We start from the raw sequence: 23,396 nt of genomic DNA, 5'->3' as shown, positions 1-23,396 counted from the left end.
TATCTAGGTGCCGGACTATGCTATCCTTGATCAGTGCTTCAACCATCTTTCCAGGGACAGATGTAAGGCTCACAGGTCTGTAGTTGCCCGGTTCCCCTCTCGATCCTTTTTTGAAAATTGGCGTGACGTTCGCTATCTTCCAGTCATCTGGTATCTGTCCAGTTCTGATTGTCAGATTGGCAAGTTTTTGCAATAGCTCTCCGATTTCAACCTTCAATTCCTTTAAAACTCTCGGGTGAATTCCATCCGGTCCAGGGGATTTGTCACTTTTAAGTTTGTCGATCTGGTAGTAGATCTGCTTTCCAGCTAGAGCAGCCCAGGAATCAGAGTGACCTACACGTATTGGGTGTAATGCAGAGTCTTACAAAAGCACTAAAGACCCAATGCATTTGTACAAACTGCAGGCTATAGTCCCCCCCCCCCCCAAATAACACAAACACAAGAAAATGTGCAGTTTTTCAACTCGTGAGTGGGGGGAGGGGGGAGTAGAAAACTATACTACCTCTGTATATAGTGATAAAAATTGTGATGAAAAATGTAAAGCACTAATAAGAACATAAGAAGTTGCCTCCACTGGGTCAGACCGAGGTCCATCTCGCCCAGCAGTCCGCTCCCGCGGCGGCCCATCAGGTCTGCGACCTGTGAAGTGGTTTCTGACCACTTCTATAACCTACCTCAAATTCTATCTGTACCCCTCTATCCCTTTATCCTCCAGGAACCTATCCAAACCCTTCTTGAATCCCTGTACAGAGTTCTGGCCTATCACTTCCTCCAGAAGCGCGTTCCATGTGTCTACCACCCTCTGCGTAAAAAAGAATTTTCTAGCATTTGTTCTAAACCTGTCCCCTTTCAATTTCTTCGAGTGACCCCTAGTGTTTGTGGCTCCCCATAGTTTGAAGAATCTGTCCTTATTTACTTTCTCTATGCCCTTTAGGATTTTGAAGGTTTCTATCATGTCCCCTCTAAGTTTCCTCTTCTCCAGGGAGAACAGCCCCAGCATTTTTAACCTGTCAGCGTATGGAAAATTTTCCATACCTTTTATCAGCTTAGTCGCCCTCCTCTGCACTCCCTCGAGTACCGCCATGTCCTTCTTGAGGTACGGCGACCAGTATTGAACACAGTACTCCAGGTGCGGGCGCACCATTGCGCGATACAGCGGCATGATGACTTCCTTCGTCCGGGTTGTGATACTCTTTTTGATGATGCCCAGCATTCTGTTTGCTTTCTTTGAGACTGTCGCACATTGCGCCGATGGTTTCAGTGATGAGTCGACCATCACCCCCAGGTCCCTTTCCAGGTTACTCACCCCTAGCAGTGTTCCCCCCATTTTGTAGTTGAACATCGGGTTCTTTTTCCCTACATGCATGACCTTGCATGTCTCAGTCCCAAAATTCCTTCTTGATTATCCATCTGCAATTCTATGCAACATGTCTAATTTTTTACCTGCAATCCTAACCAGGCATCTCTATGCTTTTCCCTTCAGATATAAACTACATCAGTGATTCCCAACCCTCTCCTGGAGGACCACCGGGCCAATCGGGTTTTCAGGCTAGCCCTAATGAATATGCACGAGAGAGATTTTCATATAATGGAAGTGAAAGGCACGCAAATCTGCACCATGCATATTCATTAGGGCTAGCCTGAAAACCCGGTTGGCCTGATGGTCCTCCAGGACAGGGTTGGGAACCGCTGAACTACATGAAGCTCATCGGAAATGAATGCACAGTTTTCTTTACTTATACATAATAATAAAAACAATTGTGTAGGAAAATGGTAGCCTATGATCTATAAAGCATGTTGCTTACCTGTAATGAGGGTTCTCTGTAGACAATAGGGGAATGTAGCCACACTTGTTGAAGTCCTCAAACTGATCCTGGGTGTTGGTGCTCTCTCCTAGCTATAATAAAGCCTTTGGGGTTACAAAACATATACAGAGACTCCCACTTTCCAGATCTCTTCCCTGTGCCCCGGTTTTGTCTCCAGCTGAAAAAGACATATCACAGTGGGGATGGTGGTAGGGTTAAGTGTTACTGCATTTCTCTGCTGTCTACAGAGATCGCCGATTCCAGGTAAGCAACTTCACTTTCTCCAGAGACAAGCAGGGGAGATGTAAGGCATATGTGGTGAGTTCCTAGCTACAATTTGTAGCAGGGTGGTGGCTGATAGATCAAAGAGCAAATAGGTTCCAATTTCTGTGATGATTAAACACCAATTATTCTAATGAAATATACACCATCAATAATAGAGAGGGGGAAGGGTTCTTATTATATTGTGTATGTTAATAATAATAAAGGGGAGGGGGGGTGAGTTAAGGGTTTATATATATACAATTTTTGTTTTTCTTGATAGATTTCCAAGTGATGTTTTCAGGACTATGTATGGTTTTAATTTGTACATTTGTTGAAAGATTAAAAATGAATAAAGATTAAAAAAAAAAAAAAAAGAGCAAATAGGTTGCGTAGGACAGACTGTCCAAAACAAATGTCTTGTGCTGTGCAATACAAACAGTAATGCTTGGCAAACGTGTGAACTGAGGACCAGGTTGCAGTTTGCTGATGTCCTGTATCAGGAATGATTGGAAGTTTACCATTGAAGAAGCTGTTGCATATAATCTGTGGGCACCAATTGTGCCTGGATGCAGTTGACATGCCTTACTGTAGAACTCAATGCAACAAGAAATCCACATGGAAATGGTTTGTTTCGAAGCCAGATGGACAGGTTATAGGTAATGAAAAGCTGATTGGTATGGTGTAGGACCACAGTCTCTCTGAGCTAGTGTCTCCTACAGTCCAGGGTATGGAGACATTGCTCTACTAGTGTGGCATGCAGAGGAGGGAAAAAGGATGGGTGAAATATGTTTTGGTTGAGGTGGAAATCTGAAATTAACCTAAGCAGGAACTTCAGGTGCATGCGTAGATAGACACAGTTTGGGAAAAATCACATATAAGGATAATAGGTTACCAATCCCTGATATGATGGCTGTGAGAAAAGCTGTTTTCTATAAGAAGTATGTGAGAGGTAGTGCCCAGTGGTTCAAAAGGTATGTCCATGAGTTGGTCCAAGACAATGTTAAGATTCCAAAGCGGTGGTGAATCACACAGAGAAGGATGAATACTGGTGAGAACTCATAGGAATCTTGCCACCAGGGGTTGCTGGGAGATTGGCTTCCCATCCAATGGAACATGATAGGTAGAAAGCGCTGATAAATGAAGATGCACTGAATTTGTTTTGAGGCCTGAATCTGATAAGTGGAGGAGGTAAGTGAGTACATATGGAATTGGACACTTGAAGGGAGCCTGGCAACAAGCTGTTGCCCAATGAGATAAACATGTCCTCTTGGATTGATAGGATGTTACCCAGGCAGAGGGAGTAGTTCCATGTACAAGCTTGTCTTCAGCTTGAATCCCTCATCAAGGAAGTAAAAGAACAAGACTAAGAAGCATCCGTGAGAATAAAAGGTACATTGATGAAATGGTTCATGAGGCATCAAAGATTTTCAGCAGTTATGCTGAGGGAAGACAGCTGGACTCAGATTATGGAACACTGCAAGTTTGGTACTGTGACATTCATAGAGGTCTTCCCGGAAATCAGAGACCTTGAGCTATGCTATGCAACAGGTCGCAATGGTAACAGCTGCCAATCTACAGATATCATAATTAATTAGTCTTGATGAGTTGATACGAGTGTAGATTCCTGTAGGACAATATAGAGGTTCACCGCCGTATCGGGAGAAACACTTTCGAGCTGTTGAAGAACTGAATGTTGAAAATGCAGGCTCTGGGGTTGATGGGCTATTATTCTGGATGAAAGCATAGTCCCTTGGCAGTCTTTGTCCTACTAAGTGTAAGAAACGGCAGTCTTTGCCTGGTGGTATGTTGAATTTGATCATGATTTTTTTTAGCTTTTTTAATAGCTGATTCTAAGACCACTGAATGATGTAGTACAGGGGCCTTTTTAAATCTTGTACTTCAGCTCTAGACATTTAGAGGCAGTGGAAATCAACTGAGGTTTCTGCCAACTGAAGAGTTGTAAGTCTTGGATTATTTGATGTTCAGGAAATGCAATAATCTTCTTAGAAGGTCCCTGACAGGACTGAAGTATGGTCTGGAAGCCTTTTTTGTTAGTGGGTGTAGCTGTTTGGTTGAGGCTAAAGAGATTTGAAACTTGGAATCTGGGATAGGAGTATTCTTCCGAGGGCTCTGCCTGAACCGCTCCGCTAGTTGAGCAGAGGTGGTAGGTCATGCTCCTGTTATGTGACCATTATCTGGATTAGACCAGGCTCCTGGAGAGGCTGAGGGATGAGGTGGAAAGGAACAAAGAGATGTAGGGACCCCAGTCCAGTTGCTGAGGAGGTTCTGGAGAGACCCTGATGGGGAAGGGTAGGGGGTCTGATCAGCTCATAAGGAGTCTTGCTGCCCTGAGAGAGCAGGTGGCTGAGGAGGGGTGCTGCCTGAAGGAGTGCAGCACTATTCTGCATGAAGCGCTGCAGAAGTAGGAAAAAAAGCAGAGGCGGAAAGGATTGGTGGAGCTTGCGAGGGAGGTGAGGTATAGAGGACATAGATGGTTGCTTTGGATGAGTAGAATCATCTGTCTGTAGATATTTAGGAATCTGGCATTTTTTAGAATGGCTCTTAAGAGGAGGTAGGGGAAGGCAAGGTGGGTTTTAGAAGTTTAGCAGGTTTACCTTAAGCTACAGGCAGTGTCAGTCCTGATGACTGTGAGGCCATTACTGGACCCGCAGGGTCTTTCTGTCTGTGCTTGTCTCTTCATTGACAGTGCAGGCCATTTGATACTGCCCTGTAACGGTCATGTCAAGGCTGGAGATGAAAGAGTAGTGAATATAATATAAGCAGTGCCTCTGCTGGGTCAGAACAGAGGTCCATCATGCCCAGCAGTCCGTTCACGTGGCGGCCCATCAGGTCCAGGACCTGTATAGTGATCCTCTATCTATGCCCTTCTATCCCCTTTTCCTTCAGGAAATTATCTAATCCCTTCTTGAACCCCAATACTGTACTCTGTACTGTCACACCCTCTGGAAGCGCATTCCAGGTGTCCACCACCCTTTGGGTGAAGAACTTCTTAGCATTGGTTCTGAATCTGTCCCCTTTTAATTTTTCTGAATGCCCTCTTATTCTTGTAGTTTTCGAAATTTGAAGAATCTGTCCCTCTCCACTTTCTCTATGCCTTTCATGATCTTGTAAGTCTCTATCATGTCCCCTCCAAGTCTCCGCTTTTCCAGGGAAAAGAGCCCCAGTTTCTCTAATCTCTCAGCATATGAAAGGTTTTCCATTCCCTTTATCAATCGTGTCGCTCTTTTCTGAACCCTCTCAAGTATCGCCATATCCTTCTTAAGGTACAGTGACCAATATTGGACGCAGTACTCCAGATGTGGGCGTACCATCGCCCGATACAATGGCAGGATAACTTCTTTTGTTCTGGTTGTAATACCTTTCTTGATAATACCTAGCAATCTGTTCGCACTGTGCCGACGGCTCATTGTCTTGTCCACCAGTACCCCCAAGTCCTTTTCTAGGCAGTCATGTCTGGTGAGATCCGCCGTACTACCTCATTCAACTATTTGTGGGGATCTGCGGTTCCCACCCCCCACCCGTGTGCTGAAATAGGGCCCTAGGGGGAGGGAGCGAGCAAAGTGGCTGGCAGCTGAGGAGATGTCGCAGTGATGAGCCACAAACAGGAAAAGTCTGTTGTTTGTGCTGGCCTTTAAAGACTCTGTGAAAGAACTGTTGCAGTCCTAGAGTACCTGATGGTTTAGATGTTAGGATTGGTTCTCCTTTTGTCATTTCCTGTAGATTTTTTTTTCTGTGACGATGTGTCCTTTGGCTCTATGGTTTATTTTTTCTCATGGTAGAAAGAACAGTTCTGCTTCGATATGCTGTCTGGTCTTCATTCTCTTGGGGTTGTTGTTTTTTTTTGGGGGGGGAGGGGGGATAGTGTGTGAGAGAAAGAAGGGAGAACTGTGACATGAGGAGCAGCTAAAGAAAAAACTGGCAAGGCAAGGAGAGGACCTATGGAAGGATGGAGTCCATGCGCTTGTCCAGTAAGCCCAAAGGCTCACTATAGCTAGTGGAGAACACCTGGATCAGTCTGAGGTCATCGCCAACAAATGTACCTACACCTCCCTTGCTTGTCTCTGCAGAATAATTTCCCATTGGTAGGGGTTACATAACAAAACACCCTGTACGAGAGATTTTATTTATTTATTCTCTAAATATTTACCAGTCTGAAATGTGTTGATGTTCATGCAAGAATGCAGAATTCTGGTTATCATATTGAGCTTATAGAAAATGAATCAACATGGGCAGCAATGTTTAAGGGGCAGCTAACGTTAAGAATTATCTAAAAATGAGTTAGGACATGAGCTTGCAAAACCATAGGGGGCTCTGTTCAGAAGTTAAAATTGGTAATTTGCCTCAATAATTCGTTTGGAAACCCAAGTACTTAAAAACCCCCAAAAAGTCAGGCACGTGAATTTGAAATTTTATTGGCTATAATTTTCCTCAACATTACAAAAAGGAATGTCTAATCTGATGAAATAAGAGTAAAATGCAGAATATGTTCTATTCTCCCAAGTCCCCTGCTGCTGCACATGAAGACAAGGACTCATGACTGATAGTACAGTACTGCTCCCTAGTGGTAAAGAGCAACATTAGATGATGTGGAACAGCAGAGAAGAAATACTTGAGTGCCTGAATGTAAACCACTTAGGCTATAAGTGAAATATAAATAACGCAAATTAATCTTAAGGGTGACCAAACAGGTAGAAAAGGTGATGGTGAAAGCTAGAAGGATGCTAGGGTGCATAGGGAGTGGTATGGCCAGAAGGAAAAAGGGGTAATAATGCCCCTAAGACTCTGGTGAGACTTCATTTAGAATATTGTGTACAATTCTGGAGCCTGCACCTTTAAAAAAAAAAAAAAAAGGACTTAAACAAGATGGAGAAAGGCTACTAAAATGGGCAGTGATCTTCATCATAAAGCTCGTGAGAGACTTAAAGATCAATATGTATACTTTGGAGGAAAGGTGGGATAGGGGCAATAAGACAGATGTTTAAATACCTACTAGCATAAATGCAAATGAGGAGAGTCTCTGAAATGAAAGAAAGCTCTGGAATAAAAAGGCATAGGATTAAGGTAAAGGGGGGAAGCAGTTAGCTTAGCAGAGTTTAAAAAAATAATGGGTTTAATAAGATAATGGTTACTGCAGATGGGCCATTGACCTTTATCTGCCATCATGTTTCTAACTTACCAAAAGAGAAGTAAGCCATTATTAAAATGGGAAATTCTATGCTTATTGCTAGCATAAGCAGCATAAAATGTGTTTTACTCTTTGGGATCTTGCCAGGTACTTGTGACCTGAGTTGGCAACTGTTGAAACAAGATACTGTGCTTGATGGATCTGCAGTCTGTTCTGGAAAGGATAGAGAATGCATGGAATGGCCTCGTAGTGGAGGTGGTAGAGACAGAAAAAAAAGTATCTGAATTCAAGAAAGCTAGGGATAAGTATGCTGGATCTCTTAAGGGAGAGGAAGGGATAGTAGATTTTATTTATTGCGATTTTTATCCCGTTTTTCTAGAAGCTCAGAACGGGTTACAATTTGACATTCACAATCAATTTAAGAACAGAATACATTACATTAGTGATTTTTATTCCACCATTTCCTTGCGGCTCAAGGCAGATTACAGAAGAGGATTTCTGGACATGTCCAGAGATGTTACAGAGTAGAGTGGGTTGCTTCAGAGGATTGAAATGTTTCATACGGTGTTAATTAGTCTTCATGGATTTCTTGAATAGCAGGGTTTTTATTTCTTTTCTGAAAGTTTTGTAGTCTGGGGTCGCGATTAGTAGATTAGAGAGTTGGTGGTCTAGTTTTGCTGCCTGTGTGGCTAGAAGGCCATCGTACAGTTTTTTCCATTTGATGTCTCTGATTGGAGGGTATGTGAATGGTGTCTGGGTTCTCCTGTGTCTGGTTGTGGTAATTTGGATTAGGCAGTTGTTCAACTAGGCTGGGCTGTCACCATTTATGGATTTAAATAGTAGACAGTAGAATTTAAATAGTATTCTTGCTTGAGTCAAGTGAGTCAAGGTATGCCTCAGTGATGTGGTCGTGTTTTCTTAGTGAATAGATTAGTCTCAGGGCTGTGTTTTGGACTGTTTGTAGTTGTTTTATCATTGTTGCGGGGCAGGGGAGATATAGGATGTTGCAGTAGTCGAGGAGACCTAGGACTAGGGACTGGACCATGAGCTGGAATTGTTTTCTGTCGAAGAATTTTTGAACTTGCCTTATGTTTTCATGACCGCAAATGATTTCTGTATTGTTTTGTTGATTTGTGGTTGCTTGGTGCAGCATCTGTCTATCGTCATTCCCAGAAGTTTTAGAGTGGGTTGAATGGGGTATGTGATTGAGTTTATTATTAGGTTTGTTATGGTTGGGATTTTATTTTTTTTTTGAGAAGTATGAATTTTGTTTTGTCTGGGTTCAGTTTTAGTTTGTGGTCTTTCATCCATGCACTGTTTCTAGAGTTCCGTGGAGTGTGTCTGTCATGGTGGGCGCTGGCTGATCAAAAGGAAGGAGAATGGTCATGTCGTTTAGGTCCAGATTATTACATACAATTAAAAGAAACATCATTTTGCACATGCTTCTAGGATCTGTCTTGGAACAGTGGAGATGCAGGAATTCTCAGTAAGTATGGGATGAGGTAGAACAGGAATTCTTAGTCTCCATATGAGAGTTGTCATGTAGTTTTTTTCTACATGGACAATTTTATTAACATAATAGTAAGGAAGAATAGAATGGTGCTAGAATTTACTATTTGTCCTTATAAAATAGCAGGAAAATATAGCACAGATCTATTTGTTTACTCGCATCCAACAACCATTTGGACCCATCACTGAATGATAAGCCTACACTTAACATACACACATACATACACTGATTAAAACAGCAGTTGAGCATGGACTGTCTTGGAGGAGCAGGAGTGACAATGTCTTTGATGGCACTTCTTGGCCTCACTATCAACCAGAAAGCAATAACTAGCATATGTCTCCTGCATGTCTCCTGATGGCTGAAAGCACTGTGCTGCAAATAGTAACACGACTGGTCATGTATTTTCAAAAGAAATTTATGCCTTCATGTAAAGAGCAGCTAAGGTGAGTTACAGGTCACTCCTGAGGCTCTAGATGTAGATACAGAGAAAAATGAAGGCAGGTAAAGACCATATGGCCTATTTAGTCTGCCTTGCCATGCCATCTACTCACACAGATAAGGTCACTAGACTCACTAATGTCCTTCCATAGATCAATAAAGACCTTCCTCTTCCAACAATAGAGCCTCAACTGATCAGCTTCCTCAATTTACTCTCCAATTACGCTTTGCTATGACTAGGCTGGACTCTTGAATAGTTCTGTAATTGTCTAAATGTAACCTAGTTGTTGTCATGACTATACACCACACTAACATGTGTCTACATAAACATCAGAGCTCTAGGCCCAAAGACAGAACACATAAAAGACTGGATAAAAACCGAAAATCTAGTCTACCTCTTTCTCACTGAAACCTGGCTAACCTCAGACTCGGATCCCAGGATAACGGAAGTTTACCCGAAGGGATAAAAGATAACAGTGGTTTGCAGGGGGAAAAAAAGAGGAGGAGGTCTAGCCATCTTAGTCAGAAACTCCCTAAACTTAAACATACTAGACAAAACGTCCACCCCATACATGGATCCACCAGCCTGCCAACTTTCATGCACCACACTAAAAGAATCCTTAACCTGCATGCTCTGATATATAACACCAGGGAATTGGAACACAGCAAGACCAGAATTCGAAGATTTTATATACCAAAACTCACTAACAGCAGCTTACAACCTAATCCTAGAAGATCTAAACCTCCATCTCTAAGCAAGTAGAAAATCTACTATCTTACCTCGAAGCCTTAACCTACAAGATCTTAGACCCACAAACCACACACGAGAAAGGTCACCAACCAGACATTGCAGTCTTCATGACCCAACAGCCCATTCTACCAGAGATTCAAACTTCAAATGGAAAATGGGCAGAGTGTGGCGCAGTGGTTAAAGCTACAACCTTAGCACCCTGGGGTTGTGAGTTCAAACCCACGCTGCTCCTTGTGATTCTGGGCAAGTCACTTAATCCCCCCATTAGATAGATTGTGAGCCCGCCGGGACAGACAGGGAAAAATGCTTGAGTACCTGAATAAATTTCATGTAAAACCATTCTGAGCTCCCCTGGGAGAACGGTATAGAAAATTGAATGAATGAATAAATAAAAATGGTCCAGATCCATCTGTTCCATACCATTACACATCCACCTTCAATATCAACTGGGCCAAAGGGCCAAACCAAAATCCCAAAGCTTAACCTACAAATCATGTACATATATCGACCCCTGCAAATTCTGGAATAAAACAGACGCTACAATCCAAGAATGTGACCCCAAAGACTTCATCTCACAATGGTGCAATATGAGTACAACTACCCTAGATGAGCTAGCCCCAATACAAACAAAAACCAGAATCAGCAGACAATCAGGCAAATGGTTCAACAACGAACTACTCCTACTCAAAAGACAATGCAGACGACTAGAGAGAAAATAGAGAAAAAGTAACCAAGTACATACAAGAGCAGCATGGAAAAAACTTCGTTCACCAGGCGCTACAAAGCCAAGAAGAAACCGATAAGGTGGAAGACATGTGGTTGACTTTGAAAGCAACCATACAAGAAGCAACAAACCGCTATGTAAAATCAGTAAGTAAACGGCGAAGGAACAATAAGCCACAGTGGTTTACTGCGGAGATCTCAGACCTGATCAAGGAGAAGAAAAAAGCATTCATCTCTTACAAACAATCAGGGAAGCAGGACTCTAGAGCAGACTACCTGGCCAAATCAAAAGCCGTCAAAACAGCAGTCAGGGAGGCTAAATTCCTCATGGAGGAGTCTCTAGCAAAGAACATCCAGAAGGGAGATAAATCCTTCTTCAGGTATATCAGTGATAGAAGAAAAAACTCAGGCGGGATTGTACGTCTTAGGAAACCAGACGGAGACTATGTGGAAAAGGATTCGGAAAAAGCCCAACTATTAAATGAATACTTCTGCTCAGTCTTCACCCGAGAAGCGCCAGGGCTCGGCCCTCAGCTACAGACAAGGGTTGGCTCAGTTGACCCGTTTAGTAACTTTGAGTTTACGCCCAGCAGTGTCTACGGTGAGCTGTCAAAGCTCAAGGTTAACAAAGCAATGGGGCCGGACAACCTGCACCCCAGGGTGCTTAGGGAGCTGAGTGATGTCTTGGCGGAGCCACTGTCCGTGCTCTTCTACCTCTCCCTTAGTACAGGCAGCGTCTCGTTGGACTGGAGGACGGCTAACGTCATTCCACTCCACAAGAAAGGCTCAAAGATGGAGACAGCAAACTACAGACCAGTGAGTCTAACATCGATAGTGAGCAAACTAATGGAAACTCTAATCAAACACCAATTAGATAAGATCCTGGATGAGGAGAATCTACGGGATCCCCGACAACATGGATTTACTAAGGGGAGATCCTGCCAATCCAACCTGATCAGCTTCTTTGACTGGGTAACGGGGAAGCTGGATATAGGGGAGTCCCTGGACATCGTGTACCTGGACTTTAGCAAAGCATTCGATAGCGTACCACACCGCAGGTTACTGAGCAAGATGAGTTCTATAGGATTAGGTAACAAATTGACGAAATGGGTTGGGAGCTGGCTTGGAGGTAGGCTCCAAAGGGTGGTGGTGAACGGCACCCCCTCCGAAATGACGGAGGTGATTAGTGGAGTACCACAGGGCTCAGTCTTGGGCCCAATCCTATTCAACATCTTTATAAGAGACTTGGCAGAAGGGCTTCGAGGTAAAATAACATTATTCGCCGATGACGCCAAACTGAGTAATGTAGTGGGCAAATGCACAACAGACGAAGATTCAGTGCCCGACAACATGATGCACGACCTACTCCTACTGGAGCGATGGTCTAGGACATGGCAACTCAACTTCAATGCCAAAAAATGCAAAGTTATGCACCTGGGCAGCCAGAATCCATGCAAGTCTTATACCCTTAATGGCGAGATCCTAGCAAAAACGGTAGCAGAACGAGACTTGGGGGTAATCGTCAGTGAGGACATGAAGTCTGCCAATCAAGTGGAGCAGGCTTCGTCCAAGGCAAGACAAATCATGGGCTGCATACGAAGGGGTTTCGTCAGTTGTAAGACGGAAGTCATTATGCCATTGTATAAATCCATGGTGAGGCCCCACCTGGAATACTGTGTGCAATTCTGGAGGCCGCATTATCGCAAGGATGTGCTGAGACTGGAGTCGGTGCAAAGAATGGCCACCCGGATGGTCTCGGGACTCAAGGATCTACCATACAAAAAACGGCTTGACAAATTACAGCTATACTCGCTCGAGGAGCGCAGAGAGAGGGGGGACATGATCGAGACGTTCAAGTATCTTACGGGCCGCATCGAGGCGGAGGAAGATATCTTCTTTTTCAAGGGTCCCACGACAACAAGAGGGCATCCGTTGAAAATCAGGGGCGGGAAACTACGAGGTGACACCAGGAAATTCTTTTTCACTGAAAGAGTGGTTGATCGCTGGAATAGTCTTCCACTACAGGTGATTGAGGCCAGCAGCGTGCCTGATTTTAAGGCCAAATGGGATCGGCACATGGGATCTATTCACAGGGCAAAGGTAGGGGAGGGACATTAAGGTGGGCAGACTAGATGGGCCGTGGGCCCTTATCTGCCGTCTATTTCTATGTTTCTATGAACTTCAACCCACCTAGAAGAGATCACAATGCCCCCCCAAAGAAAAAAAATCAGCTGCTGCAGGTAGAACCTGGTCCCACTTCTCTACAATACAATGGTCCGACCTTAACAAACTCTATAAAAAATAACAGCCACACAACTTGCGACCTCAACCAATGCCCTCCATACCTATTAAAAACCTCCAGCCTAAAATTCCGCACTCTCCTCATGCAATGGATACAAACCATGCTCACAGATGGCCTTTTCTCACAAGACCTCTCTGAAATCGTCGTCACCCTGATCTTGAAAGACCCAAAAGGAGCAACAGATCAACCATCCAATTACAGACCCATAGCCTCAATTCCACTATATGTCAAGCTAATGGAAGGCCTCAGCTAAACTCCTCACCAACTACCTAGAAAACCACAATTTGCTTCATCTACACAGTCTGGATTCAGAACCAACTTCAGCACTGAGACACTACTAGGCTCCCTTATGGACACAGCTAGACAACACCTCAGCACAGGCAAAAAAATGCTGATTATACAACTAGATCTCACCACAGCATTTGACCTGGTAGACCACGACATCCTGCTACAAATACTAGATACAATAGGAATCGCAGGCAAAGTACACACATGGTTTCAAGGATTCCTACAATCCAGGACCTACAGAGTAAATTCAAACAAAGAAAAATCAGAACCATGGTCAAACCCCTGTGGCATACACCAAGGCTTGCCATTATCCCTAACACTCTTCAATCTCTACATTGCATCCCTTGGCACCTGCCTAGACAAAATAGGCTTAACCTCCTATAGCTATGCAGACGACATCACCATTAACAGTCCCTGACCAGCAAACTTTGCTACAAACTTTGCTGTTTCAAGTTGAAGGCTTGGCCTTTGTATACTGACCTGAAAAGACATCTGCCAACCACTGGACAGTCCTTCTGATGCAAGCATTAGGAAGGTAACAGGAAGCCAGGTTTGCACGGCAGTTTATCATGCTCTGTTATGTCTTCTAGATTGCTGGTCTTCTGGATAAGCGTAATGAAGATGTTCAAGGAAAAGGAAAAGGATCTGAACACATGATATCTGTTGAAAACAACTGCTGCAAACATGGAAGATTTTGGATTCAGGTGCTGGCTAATCCGATACCATTTAGCAGTATGGAAAATTCACTAGAGAAAACCCCCACTTTTTAAAGAAACCTTTTTTTAATGAAATGATACTAAATACTGTACATGAGTATTTTCTGAAAAAGCAACTGATGTGCTTTTAGTCCCCATCAGAAGTCAGTGCAGTTCATTTTCTGCTTAGGATTCATGCTCTATGGAATTCTGGTACAGGCCAACCACAGTACAGTGGTTAGTTAAAGATTCAGATACCAGCTTTCCTTTCTGTTGTTTTAAACATACATAATCCATGAGTTTTCAACACAAATGTCAAGATGTTTTCTTAAGAATTCATTATGGTTTTATCTTCTCACAAAATATTTAGGGACAAAGTCATGGAGAAACAGAGCCATCAAATAAAAGTATGTGGATCCACCCCATAGCAACTTAAGTCTACCTTAATTTTTGTCAGCCTGTAAACCAACAAAGGGTTCACAGAACATGGCTTCTAAAACTGGCTGAAGCACAGGCTGGCTGTAGAGATCACTGCATCCAGCACAGAACATCTATACCAGCTATCCTGTACAAACAGGCAAATAAAGTATGAATCATAAGGAAGAGAGGACAAATCACAGACAAATCTTGGCAAAGGTAAGAAAATGTCAGAAAAAAAGGGAAATCTTTTCAGCTTGCAATTAAAAATGCAACTGTATAATTGAATTATTTTCCAATGTATTGCTTAGAAATCTACGTTTGAGTGCCCTGAAAACTAACATTTTCCCCACTTTAAAAAGAAAGAGTAAATTCTATTTGGCTGTAGCAGAGACTAGGGTGTCCTTTCTTGTAGCGTTGTGGACACAGCTGAAATGCCATATCTTTGTCCATCCCCATCTGATCAGGCTTTGCTGAGAAGCCAGTATATGAGCTGTTAGTGTTGGGGTGTTAGGTACCAGACAGCACAGTGCTCATTTAAGTTGGTAAGACAAAATGGTGAAACATAAAAATAAGGAATCTTCTTCAATAAAAGCCAGAATTCTAATGTGGAAAAGCACAAATGAAAAACCCCTCCAGAGTGCAGCAAAACGAAGGGGACTCGGCACAGTGTCCAAATGTCACTTAAAGATTGTTTAATGAGAATAAGGAGTCACACCCTGCTGTTATGCTCTGTTCTCTCAGCACCGTCAGCCACACAAGTTCTTTAAGAGAAGAGATTCGACAAGTTTACACAGTCATGCGGCTGATCGCCGACGAATCAAAAATACACCTCGCTGCAGCTGGCCCAGATAAATCCTCATCTTGGTGCTGTCACTGCTTTTCCTCACCCAGATCTGAGAAAAATAAAAGGCAAGAATAGAAGTTAGTGTTGTAAGATAGGGATTGAACATAAATACTTACCTGCAGCAGCTGTTTTCCGATAACAGGGTAAGCATACTTCCACATAGATAACATCATCTAACATAACTCATGCAGAAAAACTTCTCTAGCTTTTTCCAAAATTGTTTAGAATGTCTCACCATGCATGCAAATGCATGAGATTAATTTGCATGTACATGTAAATATTTCTCTCATAAGCAAATAGATTTCATTCATATTCGTTGTGGAGATGTTGAAAACCCAACTGGGTTGTGATCCTCAAGGACCATGGTTGCCCAATCCTGCCTGCGCACAAGTGAAGGAAATGCAGTCTGCTAGTCAGCTGAAGAGGAGTACGTGTTTGCTGACTGTTAGTTTTAAAGGAAACAAAGTTGGTTGGATTTTTGGGGGGGACTTTAGTTTACTCTACACTGAAGTCCAGCAAGGCTCTCTTGCAGACTTGCGGTCTAAAAAGCACAGTTACTTACCGTAACAGGTGTTATCCAGGGACAGCAGGCAGATATTCTTGACTGATGGGTGACGGCACCGACGGAGCCCCGGTACGGACAATTTTAGAGTGATTGCACTCTAAGAACTTGGAAAGTTCTAGTAGGCCGCACCGCGCACGTGCGAGTGCCTTCCCGCCTGACAGAGGCGCGCGGTCCCCAGTTAGGATAAGCCAGCTAAGAAGCCAACCCGGGGAGGTGGGTGGGACGCAAGAATATCTGCCTGCTGTCCCTGGATAACACCTGTTATGGTAAGTAACTGTGCTTTATCCCAGGACAAGCAGGCAGCATATTCTTGACTGATGGGTGACCTCCAAGCTAACAAAAAGAGGGATGGAGGGAAGGTTGGCCATTAGGAAAACAAATTTTGCAAAACAGATTGGCCGAAGTGTCCAATCCCGTCTGGAGAATGCATCCAGACAATAATGAGATGTAAAAGTATGAACTGAGGACCAAGTGGCAGCCTTGTAGATTTCCTCAATAGGAGTGGAACAGAGGAAAGCTACAGATGCTGCCATAGCTCGGACTCTATGGGCCGTGACAGAACCTTCCAGTGTCAGTCCGGTCTGAGCATAACAGAATGAAATGCACGCTGCCAGCCAATTAGACAACGTACGTTTAGAAACAGGACGTCCCAATTTATTCGGATCAAAGGACAGAAAGAGTTGGGGAGCTGATCTGTGGGGTTTTGTACGCTCTAAATAGTAAGCTAGAGCCCTCTTACAGTCCAAAGTATGCAGAGCCTGTTCTCCAGAATGAGAGTGAGGTTTCGGAAAGAAGACAGGCAGAACAATGGATTAGTTGAGATGGAACTCAGAGACAACTTTAGGGAGAAACTTTGGATGTGTACGTAGAACTACCTTATCATGATGAAAGACTGTGAAAGGTGGGTCAGAAACTAGTGCATGGAGCTCACTGACCCTCCTGGCAGAGGTGAGCGCAATAAGGAAAAGTACCTTCCAAGTGAGAAACTTGAAAGTGGCAGTAGCCAAAGGTTCAAATGGAGGCTTCATTAAAGCGGAGAGAACCACATTAAGATCCCAGATCACAGGAGGTGCTTTAAGAGGTGGTTTTACATTGAAAAGACCTCGCATGAATCTGGTGACCAGGGGATGAGCTGAAAGGAGTTTTCCATGGACTGGCTCATGAAAAGCAGCAATAGCACTGAGATGGACTCTGATGGATGTAGATTTGAGGCCAGAGTCAGACAGAGAAAGTAGATAATCCAACAATGTCTCCACTGCAAGGGACGTGGGATTATGATGATGAAGAAGACACCAAGAAGAAAACCGTGTCCACTTCTGATGATAACATTGCAGAGTGGCTGGTTTCCTGGAAGCATCCAGAATAGAACGAACGGGCTGAGACAGAAGAGAATCATATGAAGTCAGCCCGAGAGATACCAAGCTGTCAGGTGTAGAGACTGGAGGTTGGGATGTAGAAGGGTCTCTTGATGCTGCGTAAGCAGAGAAGGAAATAGTGGAAGCAGAAAGGGTTCTCTGGAACTGAGTTGAAGTAGAAGGGAGAACCAATGTTGTCTGGGCCACCGTGGAGCAATCAGAATCATGGTGGCTCGTTCCCTCTTGAGCTTGAACAAGGTTCGTAACATGAGCGGCAGAGGAGGAAAAGCATACAGGAACAGATTGGACCAATCCAGAAGGAAAGCGTCCGCTGCCAGACGGTGAGGAGAGTAGAGTCTGGAGCAGAATAGGGGCAGCTGGTGATTGTGAGGAGCTGCAAAGAGGTCTATCTGAGGAGTGCCCCACTGAGCGAAGATGGACTGTAGAGTTACAGGATCGAGTGTCCACTTGTGAGGTTGGAGAATTCTGCTGAGCTTGTCCGCTAAGGAATTCTGTTCTCCCTGAATGTAGATAGCTTTCAGGAATAGTTGGTGATCTGTGGCCCAAGCCCAAATCTTCTGGGCTTCCTGGCACAAGAGGCGAGAGCCTGTCCCACCCTGCTTGTTGATGTAGTACATCGCAACTTGATTGTCTGTGCACAGCAGGAGGACCTGAGGAAAGAGAAGATGTTGGAAGGCTTTGAGGGCATAAAACATCGCTCTGAGTTCCAGGAAATTGATGTGATGTTTCATTTCCTGGGCTGTCCAAAGGTCTTGAGTTTGGAATTCGTTCAAATGAGCTCCCCAGGCATAAGGGGAGGCGTCGGTGGTAATGACAAGTTGATGAGGAGGTAGATGAAACAGAAGACCTCTGGAGAGATTTGAGGATATCAACCACCATTGTAGAGACTGACGAAGAGATGATGTCACAGATATGTGTCGTGAGCAAGCATCCGTCGCTTGGGACCACTGAGTAGCAAGGGTCCATTGAGGAGTGCGCAGGTGAAGACGTGCAAGTGGGGTGACATGAACTGTGGAGGCCATGTGACCCAAGAGTATCATCATTTGCTTGGCAGAGATGGAACGTTGTGGAAGCACCTGCTGACATAGATATTGAAGAGTTTGAAGACGGTTGGATGGCAGGAATGCTCTCATGAGGACTGTGTCCAGTACCGCTCCAATGAATTGAAGTCTCTGAGTGGGGATGAGATGAGATTTGGGTAGATTGATCTCGAACCCCAGAAGTTGTAGAAACAGGATGGTTTGGTTGATGGCCAGGAGCACTGTTTGAGATGAATTGGCCTTGATTAACCAATCGTCCAGATAAGGAAAGACTTGAAGGTGGTGAGAGCGTAGAAAGGCAGCCACCACAATGAGACATTTGGAGAACACCCTTGGAGAGGAGGCAAGACCGAATGGTAGCACCTTGTATTGATAATGACAGCGATTGATAATGAAGCGGAGATACTGTCTGGAGGTCAGATTGACCGGTATGTGAGTGTATGCTTCTTTGAGATCGAGGGAGCATAGCCAGTCGTCTAGATTGAGAAGAGGGTAAAGAGTGGCCAGAGAAAGCATCTTGAATTTTTCCTTGACTAAACATTTGTTGAGATCGTGAAGATCTAGGATTGGTCTGAGATCTCCTGTTTTTTTGGGAACTAGAAAGTAACGGGAGTAGAATCCCTGTCCCTGCTGATCTAGAGGAACTTCCTCTATAGCGTTTAGAAGGAGGAGGGATTGAACCTCCTGAAGAAGGAGGGCAGACTGAGGAGTGTTCAAAGCAGACTCTTTTGGCAGGCTTTGAGCTAGAAGGGTCTGAAAGTTGAGAGAGTAGCCGTGGTGGATGATGTTGAGGACCCATTGGTCCGAAGTGATAACCTCCCATCGGCTGAGGAAAAGAGAGAGACGACCACCTATAGGTTGAGGTAGGTGGGTAGAAATTGGAACACTGGCTATGCTTTGGAGAATGCAGTCAAAAGGGTCGATTTTTGTTGTGGAGGTGGCTTCACAGGTTGCTGCTGCTGTGGCCTGGGAGGCTGACGTTGCTGTTGACGTTGACGCCTGGGTTGCTGGGGAGCTGCTGGCAATGGGCGAGCTGCATAGCGTCGTTGATAAGCCGATTGCTGTCTGAAAGGCCGAGTCTGAGGAGGCTTTTTCTTAGTCTTGAGCAGGGTATCCCAGCGTGTTTCGTGGGCAGAGAGCTTTTGAGTGGTCGAGTCCATGGATTCCCCAAAGAGCTCATCCCCCAGGCATGGGGCATTGGCTAACCGATCTTGATGATTAACATCGAGCTCGGATACTCGAAACCAGGCAAGGCGACGCATGGCCACAGACATCGCAGTTGCTCTGGAGGTAAGTTCGAAAGTGTCATAAATTGACCGAACCATGAACTTACGTAGTTGAAACAGAGAAGACGAGCAGTGATGAAAAGCTTGCTGTTTGCGCTGAGGAAGGTACTTTTCAAATGAAGCCATGGTGGTAAGAAGATGCTTAAGATAAAACGAAAAATGAAAAGCATAGTTACCAGATCTGTTAGCCAACATTGCATTTTGGTAGAGCCTCTTACCAAATTTATCCATGGCTTTGCCCTCTCTGCCAGGAGATACAGAAGCATAGACACTAGCCCCTGTGGACTTTTTAAGAGTAGATTCCACAAGCAGAGATTCATGCGGAAGCTGGGGCTTATCGAAACCAGGAATAGGAATTACTTTATACAATGAATCTAACTTACGGGGAGCTCCTGGAATCATTAAAGGAGTTTCCAGATTCTTGTAAAAAGTTTCCCTCAAGATGTCATGAAGAGGGAGTTTCAAAAATTCCTTTGGAGGTTGATCAAAGTCAAGAGCATCTAAAAAGGCTTTAGACTTTTTAGATTCAGCCTCCAAAGGAATGGATAGAGAGTCACACATGTCTTTCAAAAAAAAAGTGAAAGATGTGGATTCATGTTGAGAGGATGGGTCAGGCACAGCAGGCTCATCCTCATCTGAGGAACATTCACCCTCAGACAGAAAGGGCTCTTCAGAGTCACCCCACAGATCAGGGTCCCTGATATGGGAACTACGGTCTCGGGACTCTGGGGTGGATGGTTCCAAGTGTCGGGATTTGCGCACTGACTTACCCGACCTCATCGATATGGTACCGGGAGACGTTACCGGTTGCACTGGTGCCGAAGTCTGTACCGACTGATGCTGGGCTCTTGGTTCCGGAGCAAGAACAGGCATCGATGTCGATGAGGCCGAGTGGACCGGTACCGAAGCGGATGCTGCAGATAATAGGGGTTGGTCTACTACCGGTACCAGTGGTTCAGACCAGACCGGCACCGGAAGGTTTGGTGCCAATAGAGCAGGAAGGAGTTGTTGTAACTGCTCCTTTAGCTGCACTTGGAGGACGGCGGCAATACGCTCATCCAAAGAAGGCACCGGTACCGCCTTTTTCTTTTGCGGTACCTGCGGTGCTGCTCAACGCCCCGAAGATGAAGAGCCCGAGGTCGAAGGACTCACTTCAATCGGGGCGGAGCGCTTCCGCTGGCGTTTCACGGTCGGCAGGACTGGGCTCGCTGCAATAGAGACCGGAGGACGCTCCAGCGGGGAAGGCTTCTTAGCCGGCTTACCTGGGTGCGACGCCGGTGTGGTATCATGCGGCGTCGAAGAAGTAGGTGCCGACTGTGAAGGTGCCGATGCCGGTGTCGATGGTACGGGATCGGACATATCGGCACCGAAAAGTAATCGCTGTTGTATCTAGCGATTTTTCAAAGTACGTTTTTTCAACGTGGCACAGCGGGTGCAGATGGAAGCCTGATGCTCAGGACCCAAACACTGTAGGCACCAGTTGTGCGGGTCCGTGAGAGATATAGGCCGAGCACACCGCTGGCACTTTTTAAAACCTGGCTGAGGGGGCATGAAAGTAAAAACAGCTTCCGCCAAATCGAAGGCCGAGGCCTCGATGGTGGCAGTAGGCCCCGCCGGGGAAAAACCGAATTGAAGAAAAAAATAAGGTTTTTTTTTTTTTTTTAACAAAAATAAAAGAAAAGAAAAAAAGGCAATAGAGCCAAAAGGGTTTACGCGAGCGGGAAGGCGTAGAGAAAAAATTTCAACGGCCGTTGAAAAACGCGTCTTCTTAGCTCCGCGGAAACTAAGAAACTGGGGACCGCGCGCCTCTGTCGGGCGGGAAGGCACTCGCGCATGCGCGGTGCGGCCTACTAGAACTTTCCAAGTTCTTAGAGTGCAATCACTCTAAAATTGTCCGTACCGGGGCTCCGTCGGTGCCGTCACCCATCAGTCAAGAATATGCTGCCTGCTTGTCCTGGGATAATGCACAGTATGTGTTCACCTTTATGAGAATGAAGTTTTGTGGAAAAAAATAAAGCTGACAGGATTATTAACCAGATCAGAGAGAATTCCACCACCACCTTGGGAAGCAATTTCAGGGGATGCGAAAAGCTACTCTGTTATTGTTAAAAACAGTTCAACTGGCTGATGGTAAAACGGCTGCTTTACGTAACTTGATGCTGAACAAGAGCAACCGTGCCAAGTAAGAGGCATTTGGAGATGCAGATCTCCCAGAAGAGCCCTAGAAGACATCAGTTGCTTCTGACTAACAATGCCAAATAAAGGGTTAGAGACAAAAAGACGCCCCAGCCCATCTAGCTTCATAAAAAAATCTCAGTTATTGCTTATTCTGGAAACCAATGAAACGTTTGCAAAAAAAACATAACTAAAATGTTGCTCCTAAGAAAATTCTTCCCCTTATTTGCATCCACTCAACCATATAGAAAAACACCTGAACCCTCTCTCATTGATCGTACTTGCACATTTTACTACCGTTTTGCTGTTACAATTGTAAGTTTTATGTTAATCTGTACCTGATGTACATTGCCACAAGAGCCAATATTCTTTCACAGGTATGGATCATTTCTCTACTCTGCTCTGCTCTCGAACTCCAAGCACATTCCTGTTCACGAATAGGGATGGTGGAGTGGTAGACCCCGATCGATTTTCAAAGAGTTGTATTCATGAGGAGCTAGCTAAATTAAAGATAGTGATGGGGCCGGATGGTGGACATCTGAAGGTGCTGAAGAAACTTAGGGAAGTTCTGCTGGCTCTGCTGACTGACCTTTTCAATGCTTCCCTAGAGTCAGGAGTGGTACCGGAGGACTGGAGAAGGGCAGATGTGGTCTCCTAACACAAAAGTGGATGTAAGGAAGTGGTAGGGAATTACAGGCAACATAGATTCACTAGGGCCGCCGGGCCCGGAGCTGACAGGGGGCCCGAGGCAGGGGTGCCAGTAGCTCGCCAAGGCAAAGTGAGTCGATCACCCAGGACTCACTTTGTCTTGGCGATCTAATCTATCGAGCCAATAAGTCTTGTTCTCCCCGACGTCAATTCTGCAGTCGGAGAGGAAGTTCGGGCCAGCCAATCGCTGCCAGGCTGGGCGGAACTTCCTCTCCGATTGTAGAATTGACGTCAGGGAGAGCATGCGTCGGCGTCGGCTTTGGGGCCTGTTATCCATTGGTGGGTCCTGTTCCCCGATGGCAGCGGCAGTGGCTTGGGGAACGGCAGGGAGAAAGAAAGAAAGGGGGCAGGCAGGGAAACAGAAGGAAAGAAGAGAAACAGAAAAAAAGAAAGTAAGGTCAGGGAGAGAGGAAGAAAAAGTTGGGGGAGGGAATGAGGTGTGGAGGAGAGAAAGCATACAGGCTGATAGAAGGGAAGAAAGATTGGATGCACAGGCAGAAGAAGAAAGTGCAACCAGAAATCACCAGACAAGGTAGGAAAAATTATTTTATTTTAAATTTAGCAAAGTGGAGGCAGTATTACCACAGTTTTCAAAGGAATTTGCCCAAATAACTTAATAGTTAACTGGGTAAATTCCCAGAGATGAAAACTTCCCTTCACTTACTATGCACAGTTCTGAATTTATATCTGCTGTCTATATTTTACAATATATTTTACTAAACCGCAATAGTGGTTTTTAGCGCAGGGAGCCTATGAGGGTCAAGAGCAGCGCTGGACATTAAGCGCAGCTCCCTGCGCTAAAAACTGCTATTGTGATTTAATAAAAAGGATGGAGGGTATATTTGTCTATTTTTGTATGCTATAAAAACCAAATACAGAGAGAGACTGAGAGCTGTTGACGAAGAGCTACATGTGTGTCTTTCTTCGATTCCAGCCAGAATATCAGCTTTGTGTTCAGCCAAACAGGCCCAGGTTTCGCACTGAATAAAGTATTTTATAATTTTTATTTCGTAATAAAGTAATTATAAAATACTTTCTTTGTGTTTATTTGATTCCTATT

The 23,396-nt window shown here is 44.6% G+C and overlaps 1 protein-coding gene across 4 annotated transcripts in view; it reads right to left on the bottom strand.

Moving 5' to 3' along the window:
• Positions 1-15,011: 15,011 nt before the first annotated feature.
• SUDS3 (SDS3 homolog, SIN3A corepressor complex component) overlaps positions 15,012-23,396 on the bottom strand; it is a 213,278-nt gene continuing 204,893 nt past the window's right edge. For all 4 annotated transcript variants that reach the window (XM_033957288.1, XM_033957289.1, XM_033957287.1 and 1 more), the window contains one exon: positions 15,012-15,235. In XM_033957288.1, the coding sequence (XP_033813179.1) occupies positions 15,137-15,235 (99 nt within the window). In that variant the 3' untranslated portion in view covers positions 15,012-15,136. The remainder of the gene's footprint in view (positions 15,236-23,396) is intronic.

Source organism: Geotrypetes seraphini, chromosome 8 (genome assembly GCF_902459505.1).
Source record: "Geotrypetes seraphini chromosome 8, aGeoSer1.1, whole genome shotgun sequence".
Lineage (NCBI taxonomy): Eukaryota > Metazoa > Chordata > Amphibia > Gymnophiona > Dermophiidae > Geotrypetes > Geotrypetes seraphini.
The sequence above is the reverse complement of the archived record's forward strand: the minus strand, read 5'-3'. Positions and strand labels throughout refer to the sequence as shown.